The sequence below is a fragment of the Drosophila simulans genome, chromosome 2R (genome assembly GCF_016746395.2).
Source record: "Drosophila simulans strain w501 chromosome 2R, Prin_Dsim_3.1, whole genome shotgun sequence".
NCBI classification, from domain to species: Eukaryota; Metazoa; Arthropoda; class Insecta; order Diptera; family Drosophilidae; genus Drosophila; species Drosophila simulans.
Window position 1 is genome coordinate 21,815,373 of NC_052521.2, and position 21,463 is coordinate 21,836,835.

A 21,463-nucleotide genomic window follows, 5' to 3' on the forward strand; every position below is an offset into this window, starting at 1 on the left:
AGCTCGTCATCTCGGCTTCAGTCCCCCGCTCGCTAAATTATTATTTAATTACAAAAAAGTATTTGCCATTAATAGGACACCGTCGTGCAGAGTTGCTCGCCGCGAAACGAGTCCTGCAGCCGCCTCGTGCGGCACGTGGAGGATAACTTGAGCCCGACCTGTCCCATCTGCTGTCGCCTGAACTAACATGCGCCTGCTCTCGGCACTAAATGAATTCCGACGCCGAAATAAAAAGGCTCAAAAGGCGAACTCAATTAGAGGGTGTGCAGGTGCAAAGTTAATTGGAGCCTGTGCAGCGGACGGGCTGCGAGAGTCGCAGCTTTCACGCCGAGGAGCTGCAAAAATCAATCCGAGCTGAAGAAGTGGATTCAAACTCATCCCCGACAGCCGGCGGAATCCATTTAAGCTTGCCTTCATTTAAATGCGGCGCGCAAAAGTCATTCCGCACGCAAAATCCCGATTTTCGTCCTTTTCGGCCATTACGCCGACACGACACCATCACCATCAGCATATACATCGGCATGGGCGTGCAGCCTGCAGCAAAGGGGGGTGGCAAGAGGATACAGGACATGGGACGCAGGACACACATGCGGGCAGTAAATAAGCCGGGTTGTGCCTGCCCATCGACGTGTGACCTTCGCGCCTCGTCCTTCGCCTCCTGTCACCCAGATTGACCGGATGGAAGTGGGCATACAGGATGCAGAGGCGCAGAGGAATCGGAATTGTGGCTTAACATTTTTGAAACCCAATATGCGATAATGAGCCGCAGTCGTGTGCGGATCCGATGAGCGGGGCTTAATTGGAAATGCAGATTGGGCGATGAAATTCTAATTTCATATATGGGCCAGAGTCAGCCGCTTTTACGGCCAGCCATATCAATGGGAATAACGCTGATGGTGGCCCTGAAAAATATTGTAAGTCCGCTCTCCTTTTGCCCCTCGTAAACATTAATGGCTAACCTAAGGGTTAAGGGTCGGCGGCTGGGGGCGCAGGGGTCACAGGACACCGCCCACAGGACACAGGCCATAGAAAGCGACAACAAAGGCAGGAGCAACCTTTGCCACTGACCATCAGTCAGTCAATGACCGTTTCATATGGCAAATAATTGAATTCTTGTCCGTTCGTCTTTTTGAAAGCGCCAAGACGGCCAGGGAGTCCTTTTTATATTTGCCAAACGGAGCAGACGTTGCGTGTGGGTTGATTTACGAGTTTTCAAATGGCCGCCATTGGAATTGCCACTGCCATTGCCGTAGTCGGGTTTTACTATCATAATTTCATAAGCCGTTGAACCAAAGAAATAACGCAAACATTGCCCAGGCGCTTGGTAATAAAAAATATAATACACATATAAATAAGCCGCAGGGCGCAAACCGAACAACATGCGAAAATTATCCCACTTTTTATTATGCCAAATCGGCTCAGTTCGGCTGAGCAGCCAGCTTATTTGATTATCGATTAAGGATTAAAAGTCTAAAAAATCCTTGTTTTCAATACTCGCACTGCTTATTTGTGCGAATCCGAATTGCGGGCATCGAAGAAACAAAACTATTGAATGAAGGAACCACCCCACTACGATGACCAGCAAAATGGAAACAACTTTGTTTGCCCTTGCATATTGTTTGCGTTATCGATCCCCGCCACTCGCCCCCAGTCCATCCGCCATTCGATTGGCTGGCGCAGCTGGGTGTATCAGAGTTTATGCTCCTGCATTGGCCTTCAAATTCATTCGCAAACTGGCTGAGACATAAATATTTTATGGCTTTCTAAGCGCACTCCTTCCACCGCCGCAAAGTGTCCGAGCCCCAAGCCCCAACTTCAGCTCGAATTTAATACACTTTCGTGTGGGCTGTGGCTGTGGCTCCTGGCCAAGTGGCTGGCTGGCTGGTGTGGTCCTGGTCCTGGTCAGTGTGTTATGGAAACGTGACTGAATTCGGCAAAGATTTGCGCAGCACACAAGTGCCAGGCCAGGCCAAGCTAGGCCAGGACTATGTAATGTAATTGATATGGCGCTCATAGAGCACATAGCACATAGCACATACAGCAGTGCGTATGTATGTGAAGTTGGTGATTGGGGACCTTCCCACATACGAGCCTGTGGCGCAGGGCTAGGCTCGTATGTATGCAAATAAGTTATGATTTGATTTGTACCATTGCAGTAGATTTATGAGTAGTAAGAGCCGGGCATTACGGCTTTCCCGACTCTTTCGGCTTTCGGGCTGTTCGGTTCGGGCCCACTTCCGATTCCAGCGCCATGTTGTTGCCAATTTGCATAATGGCTCACGAAACGGTGCGTGTGTGTGTGGGCCTCCTTCGTGCGCCTGTGTGCGAATCGCGGCCCATGAGCGTGCTACACACGTTTATGTATGTGTGAGAAATTTAAAACACGTTTATTAAAATTCACTCCATAAATAACCATCACCATGATTTCTGCAGCCATTAAATGCAAATTCGAAATGTATCTGGTTATTGTTTCTGCGGAGTAAATACTTCAATTATGTCAAGCAGAAACAATAACCATTCGAAGAATATTTATGCCAGTTTCGTGTGTAACTGGAAGCTGTGCAGTGGTGGCAGCGAAAATATGGTCGGTGTATAACCAACGTAATAAATGACAACCAATGACGTGTTCCTTTGAAATATAATAATTTTTAATGGTTCCGGGCTGGCGAGTTCCACAACATAACAAATGTTCTCTAGCATGCGGATTAACTGGGACTAGTTGCCACTGAAGTATAGGCTGTTGCCAAAACCTATCGTTGCAGGATATCGCGTTCGACCACGATTACAATGCAACGCTGAACTATTCGGGCCGAGTGGCTGTGTGTGCGCCTGCTTATTTTGTTAGCCAGCTCAAAGTGGCCTGGCCACAGTGGCTCCTCGCTCACGCCAACGCACTTGACCAACTGTGGAGCTGGGGAGCCGGGGAACTGGGCAACTGGGGGACTGGGGGACTGCAGCTCGGCACGTGTTGTCGCATTGGCTACGGCAATAAGCAGAACACACAGTGTGCACTGCGCTTAAGTAATGCCTCTGCTGTTGGTCCAAGGATAAACTTTTATTTTCCATCCATTCGCGAGTGTGTGTGTCCGCTTTCTTGCGGAGCGGTTTTTGCAGCTCGCAACCAGCGAACAAACGCCTGGCAAGGGCCATTATGTACCCCTTCAGATCCATTCCCCGGCCCCCGGCCCCCGGCCCCGGCTCCCAGCCTTCCCCCAACCCTTCGTCAGCACTTTCTTCTGTGCTACTGGTTTGTGTTTCCCTTTCGGTGCCTGGTTCATTGCTTCGTTTGTTTTGTTTGCCACACGGTCACGTGTTACCTACTGAGTGCAGCGCATAAAGCTCGGGTGCTCTTACTATCCCCATGCCCCATGCACCCCCATCCCAGTCCATTTCCCCAACCGCTACGTGCTGCATCCGACAAATACTAAACTTAAAACCGCAAAATCCCATAACAAAATGCCAGAGCTGCTGGCTCTTTAACGGGGCCAACGGGGCGGATGAGTGTTTAAAAGGGTGTCCGCCCGAATTATCATGAGCATTTTTTGGCACATTTGTTCGGCCTCGGATTCCAATTCAGATTCAGCTTCATCTGTAGCTGTAAATGTATCTGTATCTGGCGAGCTGTCCGCAGTCATTTGCCGCCTCTCCAAAAGTGTCTGTTGCTGGTTGCTGGTGCCTGGTCTGTTGTCAACCCGGAGTGCTCCTCCTCTTGGCCGCTTGTAAATCGCTGGCAGACTCGGCTAATTGGGCAACAAAATGCTGCCCTAGTCGAAATTTAATTGCCTGTCATAACTGGCCGACAATATTCGCTATTGTCAACATTCCAGCATACAGCGTTTTCATAGCGGATGCGGAATGTGGGTAAATTTTTCAATTAACGTGTTTGCTTTGAGTCCGGAGCCCACTCGCTTTTCGAATCATTTTTTGTGAAGCGCGGCAAACAGTTGAAACGTCAACCCCAAAACCCCTTTTTGTGAGGGGAAAGGAAATTTGCATATTTAAGTGAAATTTACGTTGCGGCTGATGTGAAATGTTTATGACGGATATGTTGGTCGACAAGTGTTGGAATTTCTGGCGCAGCATACATGCATAAACATTAAAGCAAACACCCACTACTCGCTGCGAGTATATTCAAACAGATAATGCACACATTCGAGGGACTCGAATGGCGGAGGGACCATTTCCATCTAATTAGCATTTTGAGCCGGTCCAGTTGTCCACCCAAGTATGGACAAACACATTAGTTAGCACTTAATTAGATCGGGGATGTGCCCAGAAGACGGATTCTTTGGGCGAGTCATTAGCAGGCTTGGATTCATCATGTTCATCAGACCTAAAAAGCATATATCACCAAGCACAGAAGTCACCTTGATACGAGAGTAATCTCTATTAAACCAGCTTATGAGCTATAAACTAGGATGCGGTGTTTCCTATTCCGAGAATACCATAGCCATACCATGGTGCATGTTGAATCGATGTCGGACCACAAGCGTCTGTTCGCGCAGTGCATCTGCCCTAACCTTTCATTGCAGCTGCTCTTTCAGCCCGCTTTATTTAGCCGTAAATGCAATGCTTAGTTTGTTTTGCAGCTTCCGTCCGGTCGAGTCAGTCAGCCGTTGAGGGCGCTGATAGAGCCCGAAGGATGGGAGCCCCGCCTGTTTGTCTGCGCACTTCCCATCGTCGGCCATTGTGCCCCTGCCAGCAGCCCCATCTCTCCCCCACCCGCGCCCCTCGGCTGCCGCTGATTTGACAATTCAAATACAATGGATATGGATGCCAGTGGCACACACAAGTAAATAATGCACAAGCCGAGCTCAATGTGTTGGGCGAAGTCAGTCGGTTTCGCAGAACAAGTGTGAGGATGGGGACCAGGGTGATTGGGCGACGGGGTGACTGTGTGATTGGGTGACTGGGCGAGCCACGTCTGCAACATTTGCCCGAGAAATATGCAGCCATGTCAATGGGCCAAGAAGACATTCAGCCAGGCGCTCCATGTTCCATATTTCAGATGTGCAGCATGCGCAATTCCTCGAAAGCCGCTTAACTGACGGCAAATATGAACTGAAAGTTTAATTAAAAATAAGACGCGGAAATACCCATCGAACCATGTCATATGTAAATAAACAGGGCGATGTGGGTCACAATGATTTACAGCGCTGCTCCAATTTCGAAGCCTTTAAAATGTGGATAAAAACAACGAATTATAACCAGACGATAACTAATATGTAGCACAATATACCCAATATCCTTTTAGTGATGTCACTTCACACCCTGCCATGATATTTGAGCAGGGATAAAGGTGGGAATTGTTTAATCAGCTTACGGACGTTGTTGCCAAATCGAATCCATTTCAGACAGACAGAGTCACAGGACACAAAACAATTTCTAGCCGACTAATTTGCTCATTAAGCTGCGACCAAGGCTGAGTCATTGGCAGCTCATTACAGGCAGTTAAACACTCTCACACCCACTAGCATCCACACACACACACACACACACACAACGCACACATCCATAAGTTTGGGGGGGTGGCTCACATGCTGAGCGCTGAGCTAAGAAGAAGGAGCTGGACCCAAAGTATGAATGACGCTAATGCCTGCCACCAGTCGCCTGGGGAGCGGGACATCCGGAGTCCTGTGTTCCCAGTCCCGAGTCCTGGAGCCCTAACTGAACTGGGGTCCTGCAAGTGGGCGCCGAGTGGAGTGTATTGCAGGGTGGCTTAAGTTGTCGTAGCCGCGTATCTATGACGTCAGCGTGCAGCGAAAACCGCAAATAATTCATTGGCCTTTGTTGGCCGCTGTTCTAGTCTCGTTTTCCTTCTCCCTTGTTTTCCTTAATAAATAATAAATATTGTTATACAAAAAACTAAAAACAGGTCAACTAGACATAATTAATAAATATTTCAGATGAAAGCCTTAGCTAAACACTGTAAATACCTAATTATACCATTAGCTTTAATGAAATGTACATATATATATAAGGGATAAAGCACAAATAAATTAAATTAAATAGTCTCGTTTTCGGGTTCGATGTTCAGCTTTTCCCGGCTGCACGGCGAAAAATATTAACAAGGCTCAAAACTATGGAAAAAGAAGGTTTCCAATCCTTCGGCCTATCACTAGCTTCAGAAGATTCCTGCAACGCCCTGTAAACAAATAAAACATGATATTGACCCCTCACACGAAGGAACACTTTTTTCCCAGTGTAGCTGACTAGAAAGAGCGAGGTGACAGTCGGTGCGTGCGAGACAGCAACAGAAACGGAGAGCGAGCGTAAATTTAAATAAATGCTTTGGAGCACACTAAAAGCGATTTATCTTTGTCGATTGTGGATTACGAACATGCCCCGCCCCAAAAGCCACCGCCCCTGGAAGAGGGAAAAAAAACATTTTTCATATTGTGTCAGCAACGAGCTGGTCTCTGTGTGTGTTGGCCCTGTGTGCGAGTGTGTTTGTGAGTGGGATTGTGCGTCTGTTTGCACAAAGACTTGTCAGTCAACGTGGGAGCAGCTCACCCGGAGCTGGCGAAGATTCGCGGGGGGCGCGTGGCGGAGGGCTTCACAACCCAAGGACCCCGAGGAGCAGAGCACAAGGAGCAGCTGCTGCCCTTGCTACCCTTTGTCTGTCCTGCGGTCCGCCCGTCTGTGTCCTGCTCATCAGACTTCGTTTTATTGATTAATCGTTTGCTGCTGCCTGAGGCCCGCTTCCCCCTCTCCGCGTCTTGGTCACATTAGCGCTCCTTCTGCTGCTTCTGTTGGCTCGAATTGGCCAATTTTCCGCTGCATTGCGCCATTTATTTGCCGAAGAGGGCCTTTAACTGAAACTTTCCCAGTACAGGGCCTACATGGCGTATTCGCAGTATTTCGGAGGGCCAAAAGCGAAAGTTGCTCCTCTTTTCAAAGGGGGACCCAGGGCTAATCAGGGGAAAAACTTTTATGTGGTGCTGGTGGGTCGTTGTTTGTTGGGTGAGCGAGGCAACCCATATGTATATTCCATGGTACTGAAACATAATACCTGTAAGTTTTGAGTAGTTATTTCCATTGAGGAAGCTAGATTTTACCGAGATATAGTACCAGAAATCCATTTCAATCGAAGTGAATAGAGGAAAAGGCCATTTTTCCCTGATACTTATTGGGAGGATATTTTTAGCATCCAGCGAGATTCCATGTGGCTGAGGAATCTCAGCGAAATCAACTTTTTCTTTAATCCACCGTGCACCACAAAGTGAAATCTATCAATCTGGAGTCTCGGGCCAGCTGCTTCCACTTCCACTTTCACCCTCGGCAGGATTATAATCTGGAAGATGCGGCGCCCACGCAAAACTCGATAAATTGCTAGATTGCACAAAGTGGCAAGCTGGGAAGGAGGCGGCCAGGACGAGGACAGCCAGGATAACCGGAGGAGGAAAGCCAAGCCAAATGCCAATGCAAAAAAAGGTGGAACAAATGCCGGGCTGCTGGGAGGGGGGAAAAGATTATTGGAACACAGAAAGTTTTTCTCCTGACTGTCGACGCACACATGTGTCCAGCCGCAAAGCGGGTTGGCGGGGGGGAGGGGTAAAGGACATGGAGGAATCAGCGGTGGGAGGATAAAGAAGTGCAAAGCGGACCTAACAAAACGCGGCTATAGTGTAATACAGCTCAGCGTTGTCAGCTGTCGCCAGGCGACAACAGCAACAAATCGTTTATGGCCCAAACACCTAAGCAAATATGGCCAAGAGAGAGGGGAGAGGAGGGAGGGCGTTATCCTTCGGCAGGACATGTGTCTGTGTGTGTGGGTGGCTGTGTGCGATTGGCGCACATAAGTGAGAATGCGTGTAAAGTGTTTGTAATCAATCATTTATGAAATTACGCTACTTCCGCTTTTGACAATTTTCTTTCGCCGACACAGGCTCCTTGCAGAGCCAATACCACCCATCCATGAGCTCCCCCCTCGGTCCTTATATGACGTAAGGTTATGTGATATGTGTCTATATGTAAAATGCAAATTTACACACTGCCACAAAGTATATGAAACAAAATCGAAAGGAAAGCCACCCACATTAAATCGAAATCATCGATGGAAATAGATTACGGCCAACTTTGATGACAGCAAATACAGATAAAGGTTTTGGCCAGGCCAATTTGGGGAATACACACAAAGCACATCTAAGCAATTGATTAAATCACTTGGAATCAGGCAGAAACTTGAACTTTGGCTTTATTGCTCTCTGGTGAAGTTTAAAGTTTCACTTTGCTGGCTCTGGAGGTCAATGCTTTATTGTGGCTTTGTGCATAATAAAATAAATCTTATGAATATGCATGTGCTCATCTATTTGTCATTCATTTCATTGAAAAACTAATTGGGCTACGAGTAGAGTGGCAAATATTTATTGTTTAGGGTGCTGATAAGGATTTGTCCTAAATGGATACGATTAAGGATACTAAGGATATTATATAACTAGCTGATGAAACTGATGAATATGTTTGTATCCTTTCAGAGGGTAAGGTTCTCTGGGTTGTAAAGATAATGCATTTCCCTCAAATTGCTAACCTAAAAATCTATTAATCTGTTCCCCAAATATGACGAACATAATCGAATTGCCGCAATGATGGGACCATCAACGACCTCCTGGCTTCAAAAGGGGCGAAAATGTTTTGAAAACCGCAAATAAGGACACAAACCGTTGCCTTGAAGCTCGGTTCCGCAAAATGGATTTTCCCTTTGCGGTTGGCCGCAATGTCAAGCCTTTGCGACTAATTAGAGGAGCTGCGGCGGGGAAGGTGGGTAATCATAAGTAAATATGCCATTGGTGGAGTACTTAAATCGGTTAACTGGACCATGGATGATAGCGCAGCCCAGTGATACCGATACCGATACTAGCGGGGTTAGGTCCAAACTCCACTCGGGCCATGTGCAAAAACGTGTTTTGTGCTGGAATCTGGTACTTGGAAAAGAAAGGCGAAGGAAACTTCTGCTGAATGGCCACCAGGAACGAGAGAGCGGGACAGGAGCAGCGCGCGCAGTAGAAAATTCAAATGGCTCCTGTCGGTCCCAATTGCCAAACTATGGCCACTTAACTACTGAGCTCCTAAAATGTTATAAGTCTTAATAGCACAATAATAGCACACTTTTCAATGGAAGTTGCATACAATTTGAGATACTTGATCAATTTTCCAATTTTCTCAACAAAACATTGGCCTGTTGAAACTTATATAAACTGCGAAAAAGTTTGCAGAGTCCCAAAAGCCAAAGAGGCGGAGAGAGACAGAGAGGAAGAGAGAGAGAGGGACTCCTCATTGAGAGCGTGTTCTGCTGACACCGCAAGAGAGCGCAACGGTCCTGGAAACCTCTCACCAGCTCTCCGCTGACAGACTTCCAGCTGAGAGCGCACTTTTTTCGAACTAGAAGTATGTTAAGGCTGCTGCTGGAGAATCTCTGCTCTGATTCTCTTTTCTCCTTTCTCCTTCCCCGCCACCCTTTCGCCACCCCTTCGCCGCTTTTCCTGCAATCCCTATCCTTCGGTTAGTTTAAAGCCCTTGTTGTTGTTGCCTCTGTGGCTGCACAGCGCATTAAATGTGTGCCACCAGGCGTATGCGTAATTTAAATTTAAATTTGTGTGTGTACATATGTCTGCCCCTAGCACCTGCACCACCCACATCCATCCCCATGCCCATGCCCACCCCCTGGCAGCCCACTCCCACTCACATCTTGTGTATTTTTGGCCCGCGTTGTTGTTGTTGTTTTGTTGCCGTCTGCTTAGCATTTGCCTCAAGTTTTGTTAATCAGCGCAATTCACATTTCTGTTTTTTTTTCACTGCCTCTCTCTCTCGGAGATTTTGCAGTATTCAAAAGGTTTTCCTTTGCCCACAGAGACCCTCATTAGCGTAGTCATTGTTTCAGCCAGCTTTTCCTTCGCCCCTTCAGCCATTTCAGGTTTTCAGGTTAAGGAAAGGAATCTCTGGCCGACACTCGACGAATAATTACCAATTATATGGAACAGACATCAAATATGCACCGAAATACCCAAATCTGGTGTTGCCATGTAGCGGACAACTGCAGTCGAGCTTAAGTGCCACAAATTAACCGCAACGTGGACTCCGCGTCGCTTCTGCTCCTGCTCCTGCTCTCGCCTCCTTGCCATCCTGCCCCGTAATTACGAGTCTGAAATATGAATCCTTGGACAAGAGTCCTGGCTCGCTTATGGGCCAAAGCAGCATGAGCCCTCAATGAGCTCTGCACTGAGAGAATGAAAAATGTCCGAATGGCCAATGGAAAGGGTGGGAAATTTTAAATGCAAAAAGGTATTGTTCTTGGCGGGCTAAAGCTTACTATTTTTGACATCTGCTTTGCCCAGGGAGCTGCTTACTGTGAGAGTAAAATGAAGACCCCTTGATAAATAGATAAACCTAGATGCCCTAAAAGCTTAACTTTGACCCTTGGTCAGACACTGAAAGAAACTTCACAACTTCATCTAAGAGTCTAGTACTTGTTGTCTTTCAAAAGGTAGTAACTTAGTCCAAGCACTCCAACCACTTTAAGCTTGCTTTCCGGCAGTATATACAATTTGATTCCAGATACTCCGAACATGCAGTGATTTCTCGCAGTGTAAATTCCGCTCTTAGAGCCTTTGGGTTTGGTTTTGTTTTCAGTTTTTCCCTTTTTTCGCAGCTCAACTTTAATAATTAATGAGCAGCTAAAAATGTCACGCGGTGCGGAAGAGTTTCGGCCTGGGCCAAAGTGGAAAGCGAATGAGGTTTGGGCTTAATTGGGTTAACGGGGTTGGACGAGGGGATTAGATGGGTTAAGAGCCAAGGATATTAGGGGGGAAACTAAACTCACCTTGCAGTCGTCGCACTGGTTGATCAGCGAGTAGACCTGCCGGCAGTCGAAGCGGAACAGGATCTCGGCCAGCTCGCAGGTGATCCTGTTGGCCAGTCCATCAACGTCCAGCAGGTCGCTGAGCACGCGGACGCACTCCTGGCGATCGGTGAGGCTGGCATTGAGGGCCAGCGTGTGCAGGGAGCTGAAGACGCTCCTCTCGCAGCAGTTGCGCAGCCGCAGGACCTTCAGCCGCTCCAGCAGATGACCAGGTGACTGGAGGCCGCACAGGTGCTGCGGACTCGACTCGGCGGAATCGCCCAGATATTCAAGGCACTGTTGTTGCTCCTGCTGCTCCTGCTCCCGCTCCCGCGGGTCCTGCTGGTGGGCCAGGACCGGCTCCTGGGCGTGCAGATGGCTGTAGGACAGCGTGGGCTCCGGCTCCGCCTCCTCAGTGGTGGAGGACACGTCCACGTCCTGGTCGTCGGTGGTGCTCGGTGGCCGCTCGCTGGCCAGCGGGGAATGGCTGTCGGTGGCGTCCATCGCGTGATCCCCAGCGCGGCGCAACCGCATCTGGGTTGTCTTATAGTTTACGAAATACTTGACTTTATTGTTACTGGTGGCACTCCGCTTGGCCTTGGAGGCCTTTGGCTTCTGTAGCTGCTGCTCGGCGCAGGATCGCGGGCAGGTTGGGGGCCCGGGTCCCTCATCGACCCAGGCCATGGGCAGTGTACCAGCCGAGCACTGACCCTGCAAGGAAGAGGAGCATTTATTAATATCAGCAAAATCCTTATTATTTATTTCAAAACGGTACAGATACAAGGCAATGCCACTGATGATATGAATGCATTGAGTCGATATTGCCATGCGACTACCAAAGTCATAAAGGGGATATAAACTTCAGAACAATAAAACCCGAATCTAGGATACGACGTTCTTAGGAGCTCTTAACCATGATTTAAGACCGACAATTGAGAAATACACTTAACTAGAGATTTGCAGTCTCAATTTAATATGGCATTTAATCTTTTATTGTGATGCGGCTTAAAAAGCTCTGTTTTCGGTCGAAAGCTTCTGTCGAAGAAGTTGAAGCCATTTCTTAAGTGCCAAGTATCCTTGCCCACATATACAGTTGGGAAACCAAGGTAATCTGCACTGGAATGTAGTTCATATTTATTGGAACACGCTGTTCCTAACACCACTCTTCCCTGCTCCACCAATTAACTGTCTTGTGTGATTTAAAAATTAAACCCACCGACTGTGATAGCCACACAAACACCACTGCAAGCCACCCACACACACACAGCTACGCGCATTGGGGAAAACCAAGTCAGCGGGGAGCAACAACTATATGCAGCAGGAAAAACAAAAAGCACACTGGTATATTGGAAAAGTTTGCTCGGCCAACAACAACAGCGAAAGTCATAAAACGCAAAAAAAGCAAGTAAATAGAAGCCAAAGCTGCGAACAGCGAAAAAAAACAGGAGCATTGAGTGCATAAAGAGCTGATGTTTTTGTTATTAAAATGACCGCACTTCGTTGGAATTTTCCACATGCTTGCATAAAACTCAAGGCAGCGGCTACAACAACAACACAGAGAGGCGAAAAGTGGGCGGGGAGTGGGCGGCGAGGACGAGTTCGCGTGGCTGGAGAATTTCCGTAGGAATTTACTATCAATATTGGAGTACTGGTACTCCAGGAGCTGCTGCAGCTCCTTCTGCGACTTAATCGTTTTCCGGTTAAAGCATGAATATTTATGAGCCTGGCTGGAAAAATTGCATCCCGAACTGCAAGTCTATCAGAGATGCTTGCAGTGTGCTGGATATCATCCCATCTAAGGTGATTCCTGTTTGGTGGGATTGGGGCCAACTTAAACTTGGGTTCTAGTTCACAGCGATTATAACTGCAGATGCACACGTATGCACAAGTCGGCGTCCTTGTTAATATCCTGTTAAACACCGAACGCATCCAATTGGAAATGTCAAGCATTTCGGTTGCTGTAAGCTCCTTCGCAAAATTTTAAACATCAATTTAAGCCCGAATAATCCGACTGCACGCTGGCCGAACAATACGGGCATTATTCTCTAGGGTATGCACAGGAAGTTCCCTTTTTTGTCGAGCTGAGAACAAATTCAGAGTCAGAAACGGAATCAACTTGGCAGCAGCGATGACCCTTTGAACTTTCGGGCAGTGAGTAATATGCAACAATCAACAACTCTCAATTGCTGCGTGTCCTGTTCGCCGAGCTCTGTGTTCCGAGTGTCCTGTGCGCCCTTCTGCCCAGATTTTCCCCCCGCTCCCCACCAGCCCTTCCCATTGCCCCGCCGCTCTCCGCCCGCTCAATCGTTTTCCATGTTCCCGGGGCAATAACAATAAGCAGCAGAGAATTTCACTTGCAATACGCACAAATATGCCCAGGCCGCGGGGCTCGAGGGGCTCGGGGGGCACGATGGGGCCTTAACTCAAATGAAAAATCATACAAAAGGGAAACTAATACAGCAAAGCACACTCACATACACACACGCAGGCAGGGAGGCAGATACACAGGACGAACCCACACACTCGCGCTGAGAAGGACGAGCACGTGTACGGGCGGCCATTGTTGATTTAATGGCAGACCAGCTGCGGCCCAATGCACAACAATGCGGCTTGGAGGAGCAAAGGGGAATGTGCTGGGTAAAAAATAAAGATAAATTCTTCAATTCGCAGCAGGCAAAATAAGAAATTACAGTTCCTGTCCGGGGGCGGATGTCCTGAAAGTCCGGCCCCCCCTTTCCACTCACGGCAGCGAAACTTTGAAAACTTTCCAATTTCTGCACGATTGCCAACATCATAATGAGCACTAAAACCGATTAATATTTAATTTATGCATATTCCGTGAAAGCAACGAGTGCCCCCCACACTAAGCTCCAAGAATCCGTCTTTATTTGGTATTTCCCTGAATTTTGTTAGCCCTCCCACAAGGCAACGCAACGAAACTTCCGGCTGACATGCCTCAACATTTCCAGGCTCGAAAGTGTTAGAATCCATTGGCCATTATTGTCCTACCGTTTTCGGCTGCATACAGAGCATATTGGATGGGAGGGCGACATGAAATATTCATACTCTGGTCGGGCGGACGAGAGGTTTTGCAACAGGAATTCCAGTGGCCACTGGCCAAGGACTCCTGGCGAGATGCTGAAACATTCATGTGTGCAGGACACTCGCCAGCTGTCTCTGCGGCGGGGTAAAGTGTTCTTATGCAAGTTGTCATTAACTTTGCTGTGGACCTGTAACTGAAACCGAAACTGAATCTGACTGACAGCCAAATGGCTTTGGTCTTTGGGCTCTTGTGGCACAAACATGTTGCAAGGTAGAATCATTTTCGAGTTTCCATCAGTCACTAGTCCCTTCGAATAACTTAGCTTTGCCATTAGGCGCCCAAGTACTGGGTACTACTGCTTCTAAAGCTAAGCCAGCTGTTCCAATAGAATCATAAAAAAACGGGCTACAGTTTCTTTCCGTGCATCCACTTCTCCCTGCCCTCCAGCCTCCAGCACATTGCACACGCCAAAGGAAAGGAGAACGGGGGCGCAAAAACTCAAACAATGCCGGCATAATGGAGTATGCATTATGGCTAATGGCACACGCCTACAACTACACATTTATGCCCTGTGTAGATAGCCGGGGATGTCCTTTGTGGCTGCGATCCTTTGTGCAGGTTGCGAGGTTGTGAGGTTGCGAGGCCCAGAGAGGCGGGCCACAATGTCTAATAAGCCGAGGTCCTAAATGCTTAGACAATGAAAATGGACTCGGCCCACACAATGATGATGTCAGTTGCAGGGCGGACGGGGGCGGGGTCTTCGAGGTCCAAGGAGGAGCTCTCCGGCCACTTGACCCATGACACCATGACAGCTCGGCCCGGCAACAATCTCTGATGGATGTGTGACATGGCACTGGGCCCGGTTAACCCCTAAATGCCCTGAGAAATTAATGCCTTGATTAGTTGTGCAAGCGAAATATTATTCAGAACTTTTGCCGAGTGCCGGGGGCAATTGAAATCCGCCGCCAGAGCCTCCTCGGCAGCAGGAATGTCAACTTCTGGGGCCAGAAAGGGAAGCACCCGAAGAGCACTTGAGCTAAACACCAGCAGTTGCAGCAGCAGCAACATGCAACATGCAGCCACAATGGCAAACGGCAAACGGAACCGACAACACTTTAAATGTTACAGCTTAACCTCGACGGGCAATTCAAACAATGTCCTAGCCCACACACACACACGTCCTGATAGGGACACGCTGCTTCTGTGTTAGTCGGCAGTCGGCGTGTGTGTGTGTGTATGTCAAATTTTAACGCCTGTCAACAATGCAGGCGGAGAAAAAATGCAGCGGCAATGGAAACGACAACAACAGCCCAAGAACATGTCGCAGGCAGCACTCAAATTTTCAAATGCATGCATGCAAATGTGTGGGTGAGCGATACCCTTCCAGGAAGAGGATGTTACGAGTGTTCGAGCTTGCTTCTCGAATGCACAATTTCCCGGAGCTTGGGGCAACGTGCCAAGTTCAAGCCCAGACTGCCCCCCGCCTCCATTAGACATTGTTAGTATTTGAAGTCTGATTACGTTTAGAAGAAATCCCATTCCAGCTCGAAAGTAAAGTACGCCAGCTATACAATCCAAACCTGGTCTTTTTGATTGAACGCTTGTGGTTTCACGTTGTTCTATATGGTTGTATTTGGACACCCAATCCCTATTGCCTTCCAAATTTAATATTATTCAAAAGTCGTCTCCTCGCACGTCTGCTTGTGTTGATAGTGTGCAGTATCGAGTTTCCACCACTTGTATCTACACATCCCCATTGAGGTATCCGATATTCGTTTGAGACCCTATTCTCGCTTAGATATTTATGCAGCTCGTCAGTGCTGGGGTTTCCATGGGTGTGGATGTGTTGTGCAGCAGCGTAAAAAGTGACAGGCGACACACACACACACACACACAGCTCAGACTGAGGCAGGAGATGGCTAACACCCGAGCACACACAGATACAAACTGGCACTGGCACAGTCACATGGCCGCGTTGACGTGGCTGAAAGCCGCAAGGGACAGGCTTTGGCAAGTGGATGCGAGGGCGGGGAGGTGTCGCAGTGGGTGGGGCGTAGGCAAATTGTTTGTCACATGGCCGGGCCAGCTCCCAGTGCCCGCCCCTCGCCAGTTCACCTTGATGGGCGGCGGTGGGTGGTAGGTGGTGGGTGAGAGGTGAGCGGTAGAGGTGACACTAGGACTCGCTGCCGTTTCGTTGTCAAAATCATAAACATGACCCGGCCACGCCCCTCGCTGGCACGCCTCCACGCCCGGTCGCAGCCATGCCGCATTGTTTTGCACATTGTCGAACTGCAGAAGTGCAGAGCTGCACGCATTTGCCAGCTGCATTGCTTTGCATAACAAGTGTAATCCAGCAGCTCAGCAGCAGTCTGCTCCGCAATTATGCAACAATTTTCGATGTGCAATTGGCAGGCAAAAAGCAGAGGCAGCGGAGCGTTTTCACTGGCGGAAATCAGGGAAATCGGAGCGAGCAAGGCGGAAATCGCTTGTCGTGCTCAAGAAACACCAGCACAAGGTCTCCAGGATCTGAGGCGAGAGTGCTGTCAGGTCGTTCAGGACAATTACAGTTCGTGCATTATTCAGCGAGGACTCCCAGAGGAGCACTCCAAAGGGACAAATGGGTCGGGCACGCAACTAAAGTGGCCGAAAAGGTGGGGGATTTTTATGGAGTGCCGCACCGAGAATCTGTGGCATTTATATTTGATTTGGCAAGCAATTAAATGTGCCTCTTCTGCCGCAAATTTCACATATTTGGCACCCACTCAGTCATCAAATATTTGCTAGTTCTAACACATCTGGCTAATCAATTATTCCCGTTGCCCGCAATTGCTTTTTCAACGAGACAGCCTTGTTAATTCAATCAACTGGTATTTGTTTGTTTTTAACAAAAGGAGGAGCTAATTTGTTAACATTTGCTTTCTACACATTTTAAATAGCAACTTTTGTTCGATCCAATAGTGCTATGAACGCGTGGGAATCAAATCCCTGCTTATCTACCAATTATTTTGGTTTACTTTGTTAAACTTTCGGATTGGGGCTTGGGTAAATGCGGGAATTATGTTTCAGTGCCATTAACCGGAGCGATCCATCAAGTTGAAGAGCCCGCTGGCGGGGGCGTCATATCATTTTAGTCATATTTAAACAGCGCCTGTACTTATCGCTCATTATTTATGCATATATCAATCTATACGGCCACGAGACCCCATTAACGGGCAAACAAATGCCCCGAAAATTCGTGGAAAACCGCGCCCAAAAGGAAAGCCGCTCACACTCACACGCAAAGAGGAAAGGAAAGGACACTGGGGAGGGAGCAAGGATTAGAAGGAGGAGAGCTGTTGGCCAGGCAAAAAGGCGACGCACCTGTCTGTCTGTCACATCACATATTTGTTTGCCTAACACTGACACGCACACACACACACGCGAGTCGCAGGATCAGGCGCCTGTCGTTATGCCACACAATTTTATCAACATTAATTTGTCAAACATTTACCGGCATTTCACGTGTGTGGGTGGCATGCGTCCCTTCTAATGAGAACAATGAGTTGAATGAATTTAATGAAATGAGATGTAAACATGTGGACAGCTGCGAACAAGCGGTGAAAAAGTGGGAAAGCGGAGCACGGGGACAAGAGGCAGGAGGCATTGTGGAACTGTCCTGCCCCCTGCACCGTATATCCTGCTGCCTGCATCCTGCTGCCTGCATCCTGCTCCCTGCATCCAGCGCACTCGCTTGTTTTCGAACTCGTAATGAAATTCTTGAGTAGAAATTCATTTTGCAACTTTTGCTGAAACAATGCTCATTGAATAATTTACGCCCTGCGCCGGCACAAATGAAAACCCAAACGGAATGGTGAATGGGGAGTGGGCAGTGGGGAAACGGGTGCATCCAGCAGCTGGGTGTGGAAAACTGCACCAGTGCTCCACTTAGCGAGCTCCCAGTCCCAGTCCCTTGGCAATCTACGTGCTCGGAGCCCAGGCGCTGGGCATAATTGCATTAGCCGGATGCGCTGGATGTGGCTCCCATTTCCCATTTCCACCCCGGGCTAATGTAATTGTTTTGTGTATTTAGCAGCCTGGACATTGCATCCAAGCATCACGTTCTGCTCCTGATCCTACTCCTCCTCCGGCTCCTGCTGCTCCTCCCGCTCCTCCCGCTGCTCCTGCTCCTGACCTCCAACCTCCCCTAATGAGCCAATCAATGCACACGAATCGCCGAGCTGGGAAACTTCTGGCCCCATTTGACAAGCTCGAAATGCAAATTGCTGGCAATTAGCGTTTGAAGCGATTCCAGCACGAAGGTGCCTCCACCGCCACCGGCATCTTGGCCCGGCTAATCTGGAGCCAACTAATTAAACTTTGTCTGTGTCGGGCGTCTAATGTGCAGACATTTGGCCCAGACCTCAAGACGGATCACAAAGGGGTGCTCATGCATTAATCGGCCCAGTCAATTGCCAATTTTTGATTAGTTCCATTCCAGTCAATAGTTCAATAGTTCAATATCCAATGGATAAGTGGGCATTTTAGGGTCAGTAGAACCATTTGTAACCGCAGCTTTTAATTAACTAAAAGCATTTTTCAACTTATTGATTGTTCATCAATCACGTGCATTCTTATTTGCGAGCAAAATAAATATTCAAATGCAGAAATAGGCTCTTCGCAAAATATGTTTTCAGCATATCCCCACTTCAACATTGTTTTCGCCGGCTTTCAGTTTAATGAAACTGCATGAGGCGAAATAATTTGCATATGGCATTTCCTGTAATCAATTGCAATCTTTTCATTCGATTGAAAGGCGAGACCAAGAGCAGAAATCATGGGAATTAAACTCCGGGCTGCAGGATGGCAAACTGCAATGGGAAATTACCACAATTGATGCATATAGACATCTGGGCATGGAGCTGGCGATATTCCGCAGAACTGGCATCGTTTGCCTGCAGGCGGAAAATTTATGACAGTTTTCGGTTGTTTGTGTCTGGCTGAGTTCCGATTTCCCGATGGCCTGAATGAATGGATAGAAATGGGTAGCATCCTCGGCAGTGGAGTGATGTAACCAGAAGGAGCAACCTGCAACAGCCACTGCGGCAGCTGCAGCAACAACAACGGCAAGTGGCAACTGCTTACAAAATAATTGATTTTGTTCACATCCTTGACACAAATAAACATTCGCTCTGCTAGAGTTGAACGCAGCATAAGTTTGCCATGCTGCATGGAAATTTTGAATTAAGTCCACACAAAGCTTAAGGATTTTTAATTGAATTTGAGGGGTTTCAACGGCAATTCAATTCAGTGCGCAGTGTGCACAGTTGCAGGCGAAAGTTTAATGAATCCAATGAAGTTGCTACGCCCGATTGGAGTGTTTGTGTTGTGTCCTGCGTCCTGTGTCCTGTGGAAAAACAGAAGAAGCTCAAGAGCAACCAGCCGGGAATAGGTAGCCTGCGAGCGCAACTCGATTCCTCCATGCCTCCATTCGCACGTATTAAGTTTCGAAGGGCACTTGAGTGACAACATCCGCCCACTTGCCACCCCGTGCGAGTCCTCGGTGCTCCTAAAATCCTAGCCCTGCACTCGACACAGCGAGAAGAGCCTGGCTGCAGGATGCCTTTGGCTCGCAACCCATTGGCGCATCAACTCATCAACAGGCCGCCGAATCCTGCGAATTCCGCCATCATAAATTCTGAACTCGTCGCAAAAACTGCCACCAAAAGAGAATGACAGAAAGGCAGAGTGAAAAGGGCCAAAAGGAGAGATTAATCCACTATGAACCCGGCGACTGGAGAACCTCTGGCTAATTTGCAGCTCGGATGCAGGCGTTTCGTCCTTTTGGACACGGCTTTATTGAAAGTTTAGACAGTTCTTTGTGCTGCCATTCGATAAAGGGGTTTTATACGCTCTAAGCTGCCCAAAACTCTGCAAAGTAAAAAAGGAACTGACAGGGCAATTGATTATTGGATCCTAGCCCCAATGCAACTAAGGTCCTGAGAAGCAGCACACTTCGATAGCAGCTGAATTCCAAATCTACAACCCATTTCAACAATTGAGAAGACAAAATATCACTTATGGAAGGACTATTTCTGATTTCGTCCTTCTCGAAGTGACCTACTTTCCACAGATTCCATGAGGCAACGTTGGCCTGAACGATATAAACGTATAAATCGGACCTGATGTGAAAGGCTTAATTATTTTTTAGACACACCATTTACGTCTCGAAAACGGATTGATCATTTTAATTGCTTAATTGCCGGCTGGCCAACTGACAGACAGTGGAAATGAAGCAACCAATGCCAATGATTGGAAAATCAATAGTGTGGCATGGCACCGGCTTAAGCAATCGCCATTTGAAGCTGAATTGCAGCTAATTGTCTGTCAGTCGAGTTCCAACTTGGTTGTGCTCCTGGCGGAACCCCGGCGAAAAAGGCGAGAGCCTATTCGATTCAATTAAATTTGCATTAGAACTGGAATGCATTAATAAATATCACGATCTCAATTACACTTGGCAGGGCCAATTGGGTGGGCAGCTGCAGCAGTAGGTGAGTGGTTGGCCGGGTTTTTTGGCACGCAACCAAAACCGAGCCAGCCGCAAAAAGAAATCAATTGGAAAGTGTTTGCCTGAGCCTGTGCCTCGTCCTTGCCCCCACCTCCCGCTCCGAGCTCAATTACCCGGGCATTCTCGTTGATTTGCAGCACGTTTCGCCAGTTGCCAGCACTACCGCTGATGACTACGGCGTGGAAAGGACGATGATGACGATTCCGGCCATGATGAAGCTGTCGGGGCTCTTGAAGTGGTCGAAGATTTGGCGCACAATTGTCACAACGAACACTCCGCTATATAGCGTCGAAAATCACTTTCCTTTGGCAGTTCGAGTGGCAAGCCAACAAACCGAAAGTAGCTGCCTCTATTGCGGCTCTAATAATGTGGAAAAGGCCTTGTGGCCGGGCAGGTTCCCCCCCTTGCGGGAACTTAAGCGGAAACTGCAGTTTACCGAACTGGCACCGACCTTAAAGGAATAAATTCTAGTAATCTCCTAGTTTTGCGCTCCGAAGCAGGCAACCTTGTCCCTGGAAACGCCATCGACTTGGTCAATAATTGACGGCTGCTTTCAATATGGCCAAGTCTCACTGTCCAGAGACCACTGACAGTCGAATCGCTCGAGAGTCCATCGAAATGCACACAATTTGTATATGCATTCGAGTGGGTCTTTGTGCGTGTTCCTTGTGTTTGCACTTAAGCCGAGCTCCGTTGTCGATTGCCTGACAGCATCATGCACTCAGGAAAAAATCGTAGCATTTCGAAACTTTGTTTAGTAATCGCGCAATGAACAAATAGGAACAATAATTGATTGAAGGGAATAGGACATAGATATTCAGTCTTTAAAATCTTGAGGATCCCAGCTCTAAGGGTGAAAACTAAGCAAGGAAACCCGACAGTTTTTCAGCTTTACAAAGAAGCGAATTTCCTCAGAGTGAATAGAAAGATTTTAAGAGACACAGGGACACAGAAATCCCAGATGATGACTGCACAGATCCCAGTCCCAAGGCAGTCAGTTCGATGGATTGAGGATTCCAAAGACAGGGATGTGCAATAA

General features: G+C 48.0%; 1 protein-coding gene across 3 annotated transcripts in view; it reads right to left on the reverse strand.

The window, feature by feature from the left end:
• Positions 1-21,463, reverse strand: part of LOC6736120 — a 33,528-nt gene that overhangs the window by 8,139 nt on the left and 3,926 nt on the right. For all 3 annotated transcript variants that reach the window (XM_039292947.2, XM_039292948.2, XM_039292946.2), the window contains exon 3: positions 10,820-11,548. In XM_039292947.2, the coding sequence (XP_039148881.1) occupies positions 10,820-11,548 (729 nt within the window). The remainder of the gene's footprint in view (positions 1-10,819; positions 11,549-21,463) is intronic.